Source organism: Sphaerodactylus townsendi, linkage group LG06 (genome assembly GCF_021028975.2).
Source record: "Sphaerodactylus townsendi isolate TG3544 linkage group LG06, MPM_Stown_v2.3, whole genome shotgun sequence".
NCBI classification, from domain to species: domain Eukaryota; kingdom Metazoa; phylum Chordata; class Lepidosauria; order Squamata; family Sphaerodactylidae; genus Sphaerodactylus; species Sphaerodactylus townsendi.
In genome coordinates, this window is record NC_059430.1 from 61,818,552 (window position 1) to 61,835,824 (window position 17,273).

Genomic DNA, 17,273 nt, shown 5'->3' on the forward strand with positions numbered 1-17,273 from the left:
CAGCCAGGGAGTTTCAGATGTTTCAGTTCAAATAGAACTACAGCCAATATTGAGATGTTATCCTCTGAGAATAGCAGCATTCAGGAAAGGATGAAATATATTTAAAAATCTGTCTGTTAATGCTTTGGTTTGAAATGACAGCAGGCAGTATTGTATTCAATTAGAGGCTTGTGCCAGTGAATGTCGGCAGTTGTTGATTATTGCTTTTCACACAGCTATGGAATTGCTAGCTTGCAGTCTATCAATCAATGCAGTGATGGACAGGACAGCTGTGTTTATGTCTAGGTCTTTGCACAGCATGGCTGTTGGGACTTAGTCAGTGAAACATTTATAATTAGCTACAGAGATGTTCTGTATGTTCAGTCTTTTTTAAAAAAATCACTCTAAATGGGGCTATATTTAAATATGAAACTTATTTGATTGAAAGTAGTGCAAGAAAAATGCCTATTCTTTAAAAATGAGGCTATATTACCTAGATGACAACTGTTTTTATAACTTAAGCTGAAAACCATTATTGAGGCATTGATTGTGATGCTCAAATCTATCCTGCCCTGACTTGTGAGGGATCTCAAGAGTGGCATTAGTCTTCCATTTTCAAATGTGACAACTATTAGATTGTCCTACACTGTTTTTAGAAATATGTAGGTGACTTGAAGTCTAGGGACTCTTGAATATCCCAGAGTTTGCTTCACTGCTCTGAGCTGAAGTCTTTTTTATTTGACATATTTAAGCATCCACTTCAAAATGCAAAAATGTTATTGCAACAAACATGTTTGTCATGTATGTTAATCTTGCCATCAAACTAGCATATACTGACTGAATACAAACAGAGGCAATGGACTTTCTATTACCAACTTACTTGGAGTTCAGTCAGTAGGACATAGTCTTTCATGTTTAAAGTTTCCTTCTGTTGCTTTATCTAGACCAGCAGTTCTCAACTTTTTTGCAATAGTGATACACAAATCCAAATTTACTTGTTATGGTTTCCCACTTAAAAAACAAAACAAAAAAAGAACATGTATAAATCAAGAAAACTGCAAAAGTTTCTGACCCACTTTCACAGCCTTTGCAACCCATTTTTGGATCAAAACCCGCAGGTTGGGAAACACGGATAGTTTATCATTACACAGTGAAGATGCTTGTGTGGCGATGGCAGCCGCTGCCCCAAAGCAAGTCTTTTTTGCAGGTCTGCAAGCTCAGCTGGACAGAAGTCCCACCTGCTTTCCAAAAACACGGGTGGGGGCTGAGAAAGGTGCTGGCAGTGACTGCACCCCAGGGCACCCTGTGTGTGTGTGTGGGGTGGGGTGGAATTCCTGCCACCATGGACTCCAATGGTGCGGATTTCCCAATGAGTATGGCTCCCTAGCATTCATGGAGTATTCTGGCCTGAACAAAAATTCTGTAACATATACATTTAACATTCACAACTATTCACTGATTATTCACTGTGAATGAAGCTACTGGCCACCTGTAATGCGAAGCAACAGCCCAAGGCTTACCTGGGAGCTGCCTTTGTGTCCACATAGCAGGGAGCAGGTGCAGAAAAACACCCTCAGCTCCCAGTCTTTTTTCGCTCGCCACCCGTTCCCCCCACCCGCTCACCACCTGTTCACTCGTGTATTAATGTGCTGAAAAAGTAGACTTCTAAGCGAGTATATAAGGTAGTTACTTCTGATGTATTAAGAGTAATATTTTTAGTAAAACTAAGTCACTGTGGAGCAAGGTTTAGATTCTGGGAAATCCAGCTTTGTTCAAATTCCTAGCCTGCAACTGGTGCTCATTGGGCGACCTTGGGGCCAGCCACACTTTCTCAGCATCACTAGATTGCTGTAAGGTTAAAATGAAGGAGGCAGATTTATGCCACCCTGAGCTTTTTGGAGGGAAGGCAGGCTAACAAATACACTAAACAAATAAATTGTAGGATTCAGCTGTTTCTCATGTTCTGTGCATCTTTCTGTGGATAATGCTCTTGACTTTCCATTTGTTAACATTTAGTAAAGGTTTTTTTTTTAAAAAAATTAAGCTGGATTGTAGAAATGATTACTCTCTTTCAAATGCATTCCCTCTGCCTGTCTCTCATGGCATCACTGTATGGCTATAAATCTATTTCCCTTCATTTGTATGAATTCTGGAGGATTAAATGAAGGTTTTGTAATCATAAATGTGAGTAGGAAGGGAACTGGATTCCATTCTGACGAGCTATCTGTAGATTGCAGTAAAGGAGGATGACAAAACACGCACACATACCTTTTGTACTTTGAGTGTTATGATGCTTCAATTAATGGGGTATTCTGGTTATGACAGTGACATATTGCACAGGTACCAGAATGATCATTTAAGTCCTGCAAATGACAGCATCGTGATAGCTCGAGGGGAGGCATATGTACTCTCTTACTTTCTGGCCATTGTCCTAAAATGTGATGGTAAAAATCTTTCAGGACTATGCTTTTAATTATTTATTTACGCCTTAATTTTTTAGATGTTTCTCAAAGTAATATTGCATCCATGCTCACCTTTTCGAAGGCTGTTGTTACTAGTATGTGTAAAGCCAGGTGGCTTTCGATTTTCCTTTCAAAATTTTACCTGCACCTTCTAATCTTCAGCAGTTGATGACTGACAGCTCTGGTTCCTGAAAAAGGATTAAGATTTGCTTTGTGCTATCTTTGCTGGCAGGCATGGAGTCCTCTCTGCATTTGGCATGGGCAGGTCGGCTGGCTCTTAGTATCTGCAGAATCAATGGGAAGTGCTTTTCCTTTTGGAGTAATGTTCATAGTGTGTTCTGTGCATGCAGAGTTTTTTTTAAAAAAAACAACAAAGCACAATCAGGATTCTAGTAACTTGATATGCAGAGTTGTCCTGGAGAAGATTACACAGTGGGGCAGTGGATTAAGAAGTACAATCATAACACAAAGTGTTATGACACAGATTTTCTTCTGCACAGCAAATTTATTTTTCATGGTTCAGTTGTTGCTCATCCTATTTTGTGTCCCTTGGCTATTGATGCCAAAGCCTTTCCTCATAAAGCAAAATCTTAACTACTGGCAGTTCACTAAGGAAATAGAAACAGAACTTCAAAGCATTTAGTGGAGAGCAGTAAAAATTAATAAATTATATGGAATTATGAAAATTGTCTGCCCAAGGAAGTGCACATGACTCAAGCTAAATTTCAGATTCACTTTCTTTGCATGCATACATTTGGATGCATAAAAGCTGATCTGAATATAAGGGTATGTTTCCTAAAAAGAAAAACAGTATAGATTAATCAATGACCCTGAATTTAAAAAAAAAATCAGCTGCAAGTCAGCTGATAGAGAAAGGCGTCTGTATCATTGCCTGTTCTTCTTTTGGCTGAGCCAGAAGATGTGGAGGCAGAGTGCTACCAGCCTAGCAATCTAGCTGATGTGTTCAGGGTGCTTACATCTCTGCCTCCATGCCTGCTGGCTTTTCCCCTTTAGCCTCTCTTGTTATGCATACTTGCAAATAAGTCCCCTTGAACACAATGGAACTTGCAAAAAATGTAAATAGAAATTGGATGTAAATGTGCAATGTAAAATTCTCTTTGTCTTTGTAATGGTTTATTTGTTTTCTGCCAGTACAGTCAGGTAGCCTGTCATAATTTTGAGAGGAGGAAAGTGGAGGAACAATTTGGCATTTATAGGAGACTGTAGTGTGCCAACTTGGATTCTTGGCTGTCCTTACTGATTATACCCCATGATCTCATTGTGTCGCATAATGTGGGTGAAAGAGCCTGACAGTGTTGGTAATGCTTTTTGTGCATTTTGAAAATAAGTCTTCCTCATATTGGGCAATGTGACAAAAACAGTACAGAGTTTGACTAGTAAGGTAGGTGGAGGTACATGCAGCGTAATACAAATTTAATTTAAAGACGATCAACATGTTCAATAAAAATATGTGGAACAGTAACCCTGTAGAATACAGGCATCATTTCAATAATAGTAGGTAACTGTGTAGCGCAAATTTGACCCTGAGATGCTCCATTCAGAACTCATATTTGTCTGGCAGGAATCCTTGTTTTTTTTCTGGATTGGGTGGAGAATGGGTCACTTGGTATTGGTTACTGAAATGTTTATACAATCTTCTGAGGTCAATTGTATATGTTAGCTGGAACTGTCAAAGGCCAGCCTTGTTTTCCAGGAAGAATGTGTGTCTGGCTACCATAGCAGCAGGGATTGGGTACCACCATAGTTTGTGGGTCATCATGAAACGTCTACCTGGCCATTATAGCTAGTCAGGCTGTTAAGGAACCCTGAGAGAAGTGAGACTGAAGAATGTGTCAAACAGTCTGGCCAGGAATTCCAAACAAAATATGTATTTAATTTTTTTGCTTTTTTAAAAAAAGGGTGATCAATGCAGGGAAAAGTACGCACAATGAAGACCAGGCCAGTTGTGAAGTGATTTCTGTAAAGAAGAAAACAGGAGTAACGAATTCTACGCCAAACAAAAATGTATCTACCAAGCGCCGGTCATCATTGCCAAACGGGGAAGGGTTGCAACTAAAAGAGAATTCAGTAAGTAACCTTTTCCTTTTGTAATCATCTGTCCAGAAGGCTGGTTCAGTCCTAGCACACTTGTTATGTACAGGCAGTCAATTCTAATGGTAATGTTCACTATTGAAGCATAAATGTTTGTACTGTAGCTGTGGGCAATGATTTCCACAGTTTGAGTAGCTGTCCTTCCAGCATTTGTGTCTTGCAGTTGATTATATCTGGGATTACCTAGTTTGCTGATTATATTTGTCTGTAACCAAAAAGAAACTGAACTGGAGACAAGTGCAAAAATAAGACTACACTTGCTGTTCTTAAAAATAAAAATTTGGATGGAAAAAATCATTGTAGAAATAGCAGGCTTCAAGGGCTGTTACATTCTTTGCATCTACTGGGTAATTGAGATGTCTAGCTTGTTTTGGCTAATTTGCCACAAGCAGAAGTTTGAAATTCTGCATGCCTTTACAGGTTACTGTAATTTTCATTAAGTAGCAGTATTTGAAATTGCAGCTTTTGCTCCTGGTAAAGGAGTCATAAAGACCCTTGGTCAAAGAGGCATCACAGCTAATTAACTTAATTTAAACCCACCTTTCTCGCCAGTGGGTTGTTTATTCTTTCATAATGCTCTTCTCCTATATTTTATCCCCACAACAAGTTAGGTTCAGCTAAGTATCTGTAACAGGGTGAAGTTGACGTTGGACCTCCCAGATTCTGGTACAACTACTAAACCACACTGGCTCTCAGAAGCTGCTTTGTTGGTGTTGATCTTAAGCCATTTGATTATTTCTCTTTGGCCTTTTTTTGGAAGGAGCCATTGTCTCTGAAGGAAAGAGTAGTAGTGGTGGTGGGGATGGGATGGTTTTATACCCCACTTTTATCTACCTTTGAGGGGTCTCAAAGCAACTTACATCGCCTTCCTCTCCCCACAACAGGCACCTTGTGAGGTAGGTGAGAGAGTTCTGAGAGAACTTTGACTAGCCCAAGGTCACCAAGCAGGCTTCATTTGGAGAAATGGGGTAACAAACCCCCACTGCTCATGTGAAGGAGTGCGAAATTCAACCCAGTTCTCCATTAGAGTTCGTCACTCTTATGCTATGATACTATGATGTATTTCTGTTACTGTGTTTCTGATATTTTTGTTTTGTGAGAGCTGTGTCTGAAACCTGGGCAGTGGTTCAGTACGCAGTTGAAGCACACCTGATCTATATGTCTCAATTCATTTAGCATTCATATATCCAAAAAGATTTTTTTTAAACCAAAATATGGAAAATATTGATAGAAAACATTTGCTACTAGAGGGCACTCTTACTCTAGAAGCAATACTGAAATTATGGCTGAAACTATTAAGCAAGATAAAATATACTGCCTATTGTTACGTAGCACCAAGCTAATTCTAGTAAGTTCCTTCCCCCCTCCCCCCTCACTTCACAAAAGCATTATTGTCTCCAATAGACACGATGATCAGGACCTTTCTGTGTGCCACACTAATAAGGACAGATGGTTTTGGACATATGCTTTGCTGAGGAATTATTACAGGAAAGGGATTAAATGACAGCATTGTAGTCAATCATGGGTAATTTCCCAGTATTCTCTAAAATCGTTGAAAAACACTCTGAGAGCACTTCAAAGGGAGCTATATTACTTATTAAATAACTACTAATTATGTAATGCTATGTACTATTAATATATTTTTAAAAGCCACTCATACCAAAGGGGGAAAAACAGAAAACTGTGACATTTTAAAGACAAATTAACTTACTAGAAATTTAGTGAAAATCTGCTTGACCTATGAGACTTTTAGTATTCTGAATTTTGTTTTGTTAAGGTGTTTTTAAAATGTTTGTTGTAATAAATTGTAGTTCATGTTTTATAAATCAGTATATTGTTGAAAGGGATTTGAAGGGAAAGCAGCACATAAATTTATCAATATAAAATAAATAAAATTATGAAACGGACTGTCATAGTCAAGAATGTACTTGGTATATGAAATTGACAGAAATGCTGGTATTAGCTCTGTTCAAGTTACAGTGAGCGCATATAAAATCTGTATTTATAGTGCACACTTTATTGTCCTTTGAATGTGCGTTGACTAATTCTCATGTTATAGCAAACAAATATATAGCTGAACATGAGCTACAACCTCCACATTTATCCAGCTACTAGTCCCCACTTCATTCATTCATAATGTGTACAGGTATTAACTTTTTTTTACACATAAGCATATTTAGGCTGGATGTAGTGGTAGCTTTGTGGATTGTCCCTAAATGAAAACAGTCCATTTTCTCCAGCTTAAAGGTGAGGAATACCAAGGAATACCAAATAACTAGATTTGTGATTTTCAGGTACATTGGCCTTAAAAGCTTCAACAAGAGATAAGTCTTTTCAGCTAATGGGAAATAGGATTTATTTATTTATATAAGTTTTGTATGGCCTCAAATGCTATACTTTTTAAAAATGTTCCATACATTTGCGCTAATGTTCCATGCACTTGCACTTTGCTCTCTTTCAGCTTGAACCTGGCATTTGGAAGTGCATTGAAACCAAAATTAAACAAGTGCAGCCCTGGCAAAAGCTTGCTCTAATACAGTTCTATAGTTCCTGCCCCTCACAAAAAGTTGGCCATTGATGTTCAATCTAGTGTTCGTGCGGATCCTTAATCCGGTACCATGCTAAGCCAGATTGAACCAAGGCCCTTTTAAAATCTTGGTCGTTAATGTTGTATGATCACTGGGAATCAGTCTGGCACCATGCCAAAACAACAAAAACATCACTAGCTGCTGGTTAAAATCCATGGCACAACAGTTAAAAATGCCTTTAAAATTGTAGAGCAACATGGTCTTGGGCCAGTCCAGTGCCCTAGTGCTGTGGAGCTACAACATAAACGATAATGGGTTCAGAAACTGTGATTGGGCTTTTCAATAGTGACAGTTATTATTGTTAGTTGCCAGCTATTTTTCTTTTCTACAAACCTCCCATGGAAAAGTGTTCAGGAGGGTATGCATATTGTTCTGCAGTAGAAGAGCTAGCTATGAGTCCAGTAGCACTTGAGAGAACAACATTTTGAGAGTCAAATCTAGCTAGTTACTTCTAGTTCATATTTCAAATGAAACCTGATCAAAGAAGTATTCAGTGCATTCAAAGCAAAAATGCCACAGCAGATACAGTTATTACAGTGTTGTCCCAGAATACATCAACTCTGTTTTTGTGCTAGAAATGATAGCATCCACCGACATGGTAACTGCTTTACTGTCTGGAATTTGAACAGGTTTCTTCCTCAGCAGGTGGATTCTTCGGCAAATGACAAACGGATTGGATAAATTGCCTGGATTTTATGAGGAATAGAATTTTCAGAAACCATAATGTTAGGCTGCATGCTTTCTTGTTTGGTTTCAATTGTGGAGAGGCTTCTGCTGCTCCATTATGGTTTATTTATTTATTTATTTATTTGTTCCACTTATATACCGCCCTCCCCCGAGGGGTTGTAAGTCTGATTGTAAGAAGGAAGAAAGCTCACTTTTAAATCTTCTGTTATTGGTGGGGTGAAGGTGGGGGTGTTAGGTATTCTGAGTAAATTATTATAGAATGAAAAAATTGTCTTCGAGCTATTCTCAGTTAGGCATACTGATTAGACCATAGAATCTTTATTTGAGGATTCTATGTTGAGAAATGTATTTCTTTGGAAATGTGTTGATTTATTTGTTTATATATAAATACTTCCTTAATCAGGAATCAGACGGCCTCTCTTTCTACTACTGGTCATTATTTGATGGACACGCAGGATCTGGAGCAGCTGTTGTAGCATCGAAGGTGCTTCAGCACCACATTGCGGAACAACTCCAGGAAATTGTGGACATTTTAAAAAACTCTGCTGTCTTGCCCCCAACCTGCTTGGGGGAGGAGCCAGAGAACATGAATACTAACAGCAGAACTCTAACTAGAGCTGCCTCCTTACGTGGGAACGTTGGAGCTCCAGGCTCACCTGGCACCCCACCAACACGTTTCTTTACAGAAAAGAAAATCTCTCACGAGTGCCTCATTATAGGAGCCATTGAAACAGCATTCAGGGAAATGGTAGGTATTTTCTCTCTCTTATAAAAGAAGAAGAAATCAGATGTGTTTTGGGTTTTTGTTGTCAGACTGTTAGCAGAAACCATGTCATGGATTACATATTAAGAATGAGACAGGGAAGTATTTTTGGCCACCTAAAATGTCTCTCTGCAACTTGTATCATAGATAAGTTCCAGACATACAGAAGGGAGCACACAATACTAGTTCAGTTTTTGCTCTTCACATGTTATCAGTGATGTGGGTTTTCTGAGAAGAAACTAGAATTGGAAAATTTTCTAGCAAAGTTTCTGAAAAATTATCTCATGACCTTGGTACAATGTGATCTGGTATAACATGTTTATTTTGACTTATTTACTAAACAGAATATAAGAAGTATCCCTTGTTAATTTTATGTTTGAATAGCAACAACTATTTGAGCAGAAATATTTTGAGTGAAATCACTGTGGTTTTAAATGTTATATTCAGACAACTTTCAGGATTTATGTAGAAATATTTTTATTGCAATAACACTTAAAGATATCTGAAGGGGTGTGTGTGTCTTAGTGTTTAAGTTAAGGAAAAAAGAATGGCATTGGAAACTGGACACAATTATTTTAGTCCATTCAAAGAATCCTGCAGGACACACCATGGGTGTTTTAACTTTTCCACGGAGGTCACTGGGACACCTTGTTTTTTCTGTCACACTCATTACTGATGCATCAGGTTGGGGATTTGACCAGCTTAATCTACCTGATTAATTCATAACTTGCTTTTATAAATTAGTATTTTTATATGTTTTTATATGTTTTTATCCTTCACCACTTGTTTAAAAATAAATAAAATATACATGCACTTGTCACAAGTCATTGGCGATAATCCACTGAACAACTTTCACTTTGAAACTGCCAAAATTGTTTAATATGCTGTTGGAATTGGCATCTGACCAACAGCGACCCTGGTAGGGTTTTTGAAGCAAGAGATGTTCAGAGGTGATTCGTCATTGCCTGCTTTTGTGTTTTCAGTCCAGTATTCCTTAGAGGTCTCCCATCCAAATACTTGAAAGGGTCAACCTTGCTTAACTTCTGAGATCTGACCAGGTTAGATTAGCTTGAGCTATCCAGGTCAGGGTAATGGTATGTGCTTATCACTAATTTTGTGAAATAATGAATGTTTAGAATTTGATAAAAGATTGTGGAAAAACCAAAGCACTGGAAGTGTTTCCTAATTTTTATCCCCGTATCTCTAGAGAGCATACAGATGTCATAATAATATTGTATTCTGGTGTATGATTGTAAATGTGTGTTATTTCTGACCTATAATGGACATCACCTTCAGAGATCCTATCTTAGTAACAGAACAGCAGTAGTGCTTGTAGAGCAGAACTTTACCAATCCCACTGTTTGAAATGCAACATGGGGGGGGGGTGCAGAGGCGAAGCTAGGGAAAATGGAGCCTGGGTTTTGCGCCCCCCCCCCTTATGGGCGGCCACCCCCCCCCCCACAACTAAAGAATTATTTTTTTACCAGGTCATCTCAAAGCCACCATCACATTATTGAACATGCCCCAACTCACAAATCCGAACACACCCAGGGCTCCTTGGTTAAACAACATTGAAAGTGATGCTGGTTTTTTGGGGGGGAGGGGAATCCACCTTAGACTAGAGACCTCTGATTCTCCTTTTAAATCCACCTTAAAGGGAGCCTCTGGGCTCCCTAGTTTAAACAACATTGAAAGTGATGCTGTTGGGAGGGGGGGTCCACCCCGAAACAGCATCATTTTCAATGTTGTTTAAACTAGGGAGCCCAGATTCTTCTTTCAGATCCCCCTTAAAGGGAGAATCCACCCTGAAACAGCATCACTTTCAATGTTTTTTATACTAGAGAGCCCAGATTCTCCTTTTAAATCCACCATAAAGGGAGAAGCTGGGCTCTCTAGTTTAAACAACATTGAAAGTGATGCTATTTTAGGGTGGATTCCTCCCACCGCACCCACCCCAAACAGCATCACCTTCAATGTTGTTTAAACTAGAGAGCCCAGGTTCTCCTTTTAAATCCACATTAAAGGGAGAATCTTGGCTCCCTAGTTTAAACAGCATTGAAAATGATGCTGTTTCAGGGTAGATTCCCCCTCCCCAACCCCAAACAGCATCACTTTCAATGTTGGTTGTTGTGGGTTTTCCGGGCTGCGTGGCTGTGGTCTGGTAGATCTTGTTCCTAAAGTTTCGCCTGCATCTGTGACTGGAATCTTCAGAGGTGTATCACAGAGAGAAGTTCATAACTTTGGACCCCCAAACCAAACTTCACCAAACCTGGGAGACTGTCCTGATGATACCACTCAGGTTTGGTGAAGTTTGGTTCAGGCGGTCTAAAGTTAAGGACCCTCAAAAGGGTAGCCCCAGCTACTATTAGCTCCCATTGGAAACAATGGAGGATAGGATCACCCCCTTTGGGGGTCCATAACTTTGGATCCCCCAAACCAAACTTCACCAAACCTGGGTGGTATCATCAGGAGTGTCACTTGAGGATAGCCTTAAAACTCTGCCCCCTGCTGGCCGACAAAGTAAAAACACTAAAATATTTTGAAAAATACAAACTAGCCCAAGCTTTTCTGTGCCTCCCACATGATCAAATTGGGGGGGGCGCCCCTGGGGGGGTTGAAATTAGGATTCTTTGGGATTTGGTGGTGAAGGATAATTGATAGAAACCACATGTCTGCACATGAATGGAAGTACAGCTAGTGAATAGGAGCTAGGATTTGATCCAGTAATGCCAAAGTTTCTGTCAGGCAACAAATACATTCTCTTTTCTGACCCAGTCTTAGCCCACAAATTGGCAGACAGCCCTGTGAATATGTGTTCTCTCTCCTTAGTATCTCATCTAGAGCTATTTTCACCATTCTTCCCTTCCTGATATTTGTGATTTTGCATTATGTGTGCACTGATACAAACCTTGATTCTTTTGTAAACTTATTCTTTGAAGGATATGTGTGAGCCAGGATTATGAGGGAGGTTTTTTTTTTTTTTTTTTTAAAACCTTTGTAAGCACCTCTATTAATATTGATAAATCACTGACACTTTCTGAGTACTATTTGAAGTAGGTTACCAAGTGGAAGAAAATCTACATGCTGAGGAGAGATCGGGGTTGTATTTATGAAAAATACATTAATTAAGTGGAGACTAGTGATAGGGTGGGAACTAACTTCTGTCTATACAGACTTGGCATTCTTCCTCCTCTGTGGGCTCAGATTTCAGTCTGCTGAGGACAGAAGATTATCAGATAGAGGTGATCCCCATCTCTGTAGATGACATCCTTTGTGGTGCTATCATCTTTGATATTACTGCAGTGCCCTCAAGGAGGCCCTGTTAAAAATAATTGAGGCCAAAAGCATTGATTTATCCTATATGATTAAAGTTTGTTTTAAATAATGTATATTAATTGGTAGCCCTTGACTTGAATAGGCAAGTCACAATAATTTAGAGACATAGTGGAGTTTTCGAGTACTTGTCAGTTTCCTTATAGAGTCTAATATCCTTCCTCATCCATTTGGTGGCTTTACAGAGGATAAATAATAAAAACTTAAAAGTAAGATTAAAAATAAACTAAGCAGTGCCTGAATGTCTGTGAAAAATTTCTAATTTGTTTAAAAAATAATTCGGTATATATATATTTGAGTATAGGCAGATTTTTACAGCTAGGCATAGAACAATGCCTAGCTGTAAAAATCTGCCTATACTCAAATATGTATACCATAGAACAAGTTAACCAGTTCAAATATTTGGGCATAACTCTTATTAGCAACCTTAATTGGGCAGTACATAGGAAATTAGCACTCGCTGCAGCTAACAACAGTGCCCTAGCAATTCAGCGTTTCTTTTTCACTGTGGGCCACCAGTATATACCATCCGCATTGAAGGTGTTCAATGCTAACAAAGTGCTCTCAGCTCCTCTATGGAGCACCTATTTGGATCGGAGCTATAAACAAAATATAAACACAGCCCAGTCCCGCTTCTTCCACAAAATTATGGGCTTACCAAATTGTAAGCTTCATATGCAGCCCTATGTTTAGAACTCGGGCAAATATCATATGCCACAATGGCCTGGCTGAGAACTGTCAGATACTGGCTAATGTGATCCACTCATTTGCAGGATCACTCCAGTTTGTTACACCTCATGCTTTCTCCGACTATGCAAATTCTAGGTGGCTGAAACTAGTTGAGGGAAAAATCAACACTCTTGGCTTTTCATTAGAGCTCTAGTCCCTCTTTCCTATCAGAAGCATATAGCTGCTTGAAAAACTAAGTTTATTATAACAAGAGTATCGGGATATGATAACAGCTGCAAGGAAAACGTGTTCCACCCTGACCCTGTTTATTCCAATTGAACAAGGACACATGGCCAATTATTTACAGTGGATCACCAACCCTAAATTAAGAAGAGCTTTAACACTGGCCAGATTCAATCTAATGCCTTCTATGCTGCTCTATGGCAGATATCAACAAATTGATAAACAGAGGAGGCTATGTCCATGCAATATGGGTCAGGTGGAGACACCTCGATCATACCCTCTTTCATTGTGTAAGGTTTGCAAAATCAGAATGTCACAATCTGCACTTATCCCATTTCTGTATAACAATCTAACTGATGCTCTTAAGATACCTATGCTTTTGAACAACATGGATCCCACAGTGTGTGAGAATGTAGCAAAATTTCTGCTAACAATAATAGAGACGTAAGTCTAGATGAATACCAACCAATGTCTATGTATTATGACCACATATAGCCAGCAGTAATTTTTTCTAGCTTCTGTCAGTATCCCGATGACGTTTAAGTGAGTTAACTTAGCTGGAAGGAATGTCCTATAGTTACAGAAGGACCATGTATATATCTTAGTATTTAGTATTTTAGTACCAGTGTCTATAATTGTGAGCAATAATGGGCAAATTTTGTATGCTGATTTTGTATGTTTATTTTATGCCAAAGGCTGTGATTTCTGATACAGCTAGGCATGAAATATTCACAACTATAAAATTTTTTTTGAACAGTTAGTATATAAACTGTGTACAGAAGAGGAATTGGCTTCCAAATCAGTATATGATCTGCTACTTAATGCAGTCTCTTCTGTAATCCAGTCCAAATTTAATAATATGGGCCAAATATGTTCAGTTATAAATGGTACATGCACTTAGCAAACTCTGCCTTATCAAAGTTACTTAGGATAATTTGGGCATAGATTTGAGAGCATTCTTTATATAACTCTTGAGTGCAAATGCCAACATTCAGATAGGATAGAATGGATATTATTATTCTTTTGAAGAATTATTCTAAAACTAGCCAGCCAGTGACATCCACCATTTGGGAGACCCATTTTTCAAATCTATACCCTAAACTATCAATACTAGAAATGATTAGCAGCTGTGTGATTCATGCATGAGCCAGAAGGTGGCCTCATTGGGCAGGTCAGCACTTGCTTTAGCTGAATGAGAAACTATCGGTAAGTAGTCAGAGCTGGAATAGATTGAGAACACAGTATTGAGCTGTGTAGAACCTTATTTACAGTGGACACAATTACTATTGAAATGTATATCCTGGCCTCAGTTCACCAAGGAAATACTGCCAAGTCCTTTTGAAACTTCCTGTTTCTCCATTTTCCTTTCTATAGGATTTTAAAATTGATTGCAGAGCTTGACTGTTAATAGAAATTGGGTGTCTAATTCTCTTAGTTTCTATTTCTACAGACTTTTGTCTTAGATGAATTTAATTGTGATAAGAGTAAAAAATATGTATAAAAGGGAAAATTAGAGCTGATTCTTATAGGGTAACTAAAATGAATATATTAACAGACAGGGAACAAGATTTTTAGACTGCTCTGTATTATGTGTCTGAAGTTGATTACAATTGTTAATTGGCTAATGATTCAGTCTTCCATAAATTACATAAAGCAAGGGACCCACAAGGGCTTGAGGGGTTGGAGGCATCTCATTTAATTTTTGTAGACTGTTTCATCTTTCCCTTTCCTGCTTCTTTCCCCTTTTCCTGCTTCCTTTCTTCTTCATTTACTTCAAAAACCTGCTTTTAACTGATCTCATCTTCTATTTTCTCTCCTTCCTTCCCAGTTCCACATTAGGAAACCTGCATCTCCTCCTGTATCTTCCCACATTGTTTTCTTTTCTCCTAGCAACGTCCATATTGTCACATTTCCCTCTTCCTTTCTCTCCTCTCACCCACCAACTAACTTGCCTTTTATTTTGTTCCCTATTTTTATCCATGCTTCCTTATCTCCTCCTGGCAGCTTCCCTTCTAGGAAAATGACTGGCCAAGATGTATTATGTGCTGATTTGCATGGTGGAGAGCCTGCAAGGACATGTGTGGGACACCTCATTCTGTATTACCCTTCCCATATTATTTCCTCCTCTTTCTTGGCAGACCCATATCTTCAATGTTAATTGCTTCCTTTTCTCCTTCCTATTCATACAGCCTCTTCATCTCAAGCTATATTTTATTTTACAATCACACCAGTGAACTTCCACAAAAGAATATGGATTCATACTCTGCTTCTAGCATCCTAATCTGAACCTGTCATCATTTAACCACTATGGTTATTAGGGAATGGGTAACTGTTGAACAGTAGCAAGCAGTGAGGCTTGGGTGAATCATAGTTGCAAATTGCCCAGTGGTTGCTGCTAGGCCTGGTCCCAATAGGATCATTAAAGGCCAAAACATCATCGTTAAGAAACCAGGATTTGAAGACTGGCACATTGTTCCTGTTGCCTAGCAAAGGCCACTGAGGGAATTTGTTTCTTAAAGCTACAAGCACAACTTCTGTCATGTTAAGCATTTTAACACTGCAGTGTATTTTTTAAACATTTCAGTTTTTCTGTGAACCTGTAGCTTTTATCTGGTTTGTGTATAAAGATCTGTTTTGGCTTGTCCACGCACAAGTCTCTTGATTTTATCATTGAAAATTAGATGTATTGATTGTGTATAAAATGCACATAAGCTGTGTTTAATTGAAATCAGCATGACTAAACACAGTAATTTTTTCAAGAAGCTAAGAAAAAAGTCTTCCTACGGCCAATTCCTAGTCCCTTCTTTTCATAGTGAACCATTTGGCTTGTTCATTTCTGCCCCATTAACATTTATCTTAATTAACGAAAGTGTTTACAGCTGGTCTTGGCTTATTTTATTTTAAATACTCAGGTTCCTGCAGTTAATAATGCACAGTGTGGCAAACAGGACTGTAAAATGTATCAGTGAAAAGACCAGCAAACAAACACAACAATTTAATCAGCAATGTACAATATAAACAGCCTTATCTATATAATGAAATAGCAAATAATATATTTTAAGATCAAAATGAGAGCACACTGAAGAACAGAAGATAGAATAAATTGGTAGGAAAGGAGGAAATATTCACATTTGTGACTTTGTCTTCAACAAAATATCTAGATAAATAACGCTTTTATGTGGTGCATTAAGTTCTATAAGAACATAAGAGCCTGCTGGATCAGACCAGAGTCCATCTATCCAGCTTCTGCTACTGCGAGTGGCTCCAATTAGATACCTTTGGGAGCTCACATGCAGGATTTGAAAGCAATGACCTCCTCCTGCTGCTGCTGCCCTGGGAGCACCTGGTCTGCTAAGGCATTTGCAATCTGAGATCAAGGAGGATCAAGATTGGTAGCCATAGATCGACTTCTCCCCATCAATCTGTCCAAGCCCATTTTAAAGCTATCAAGGTTAGTGACCATCACCACCTCCTGTGGCAGCATATTCCAAATCACGCTACATGAAGAAATGTTTCCTTTATTAGTCCTAGTTCTTCCCTGCAGCATTTTCAATGTATGACCCTGGTTCTAGTATAGGAGAAAGAGAGAAAAATTTCTCTCTGATAACATTTTCTATCTCCATGCATAATTTTATAGACTTCAGTCATATCTCCCTCAGACTGCTCCTCCAAACCAAAGAGTCCCAAATGCTGCAGCCTCTCCTCATGAGGAAGGGTGTTCCAATCCCTCAATCATCATCGCGTCTTCTTGCACTCTTTTTCTATCTGTCTCATATCCTTTTGAGATGTGGCAATCAGGAACTGAACACAGTACCTTAAGTAAGTGCTGCACCACTGCTTTATATAAGGGCATGACAATAAACTACAAATAACAGCAGAAACGATGGGTCACAGCAGAAAACCTGACTGTAGTTACGATTACCTCTGAAGGCTCACAGAACAGAGCCCATGTAGAAGGTTTTGAAGTGATGAGCTTAGGGTTTTATGGTAAAAAAAATAGCATATTGAATTGGCAGCCACCTTACGCTTTCAACATGTGAGATCTTTTCTCCAATAGAGTCTTGTCCATAATCCCTTGCAGGTGAAGTATCTGAACTGTTTTGGAAAGATAGTCTCCCTTAGGGCACATTGCAAAAAGTAATCTAATATAGATGAGTATGACAGGCTATGCATGATCTTTGACAAAAGGCAGCAGTTGTGGCTCCAGCCAGAACTAGTCATTAGTAAAACAGGCTTACAGAGCTGTATAGTTCATGAACTGGAAAAGGTTCCAAACTGGATCATAATGTGTCTGGATAATCCATCTCTTCCAAGAAGTTGATCAGCTACTATCTGTTTGAGCACATTGTCCTAAAAGAGCCATTTCCACTGCATGGAGGTGATTCAAATTTTGGGGGGTCCACATATGGCTTTTCCAGATTGGGTTTCACACCACCT

The 17,273-nt window shown here is 38.8% G+C and overlaps 1 protein-coding gene across 1 annotated transcript in view; it reads left to right on the forward strand.

Annotated features, from left to right (window-relative positions):
- PPM1H (protein phosphatase, Mg2+/Mn2+ dependent 1H) overlaps positions 1–17,273 on the forward strand; it is a 78,315-nt gene that overhangs the window by 12,806 nt on the left and 48,236 nt on the right. The window contains 2 exon segments of the mRNA XM_048501574.1: positions 4,361–4,529; positions 8,232–8,576. Of these exon segments, the coding sequence (XP_048357531.1) occupies positions 4,361–4,529; positions 8,232–8,576 (514 nt within the window).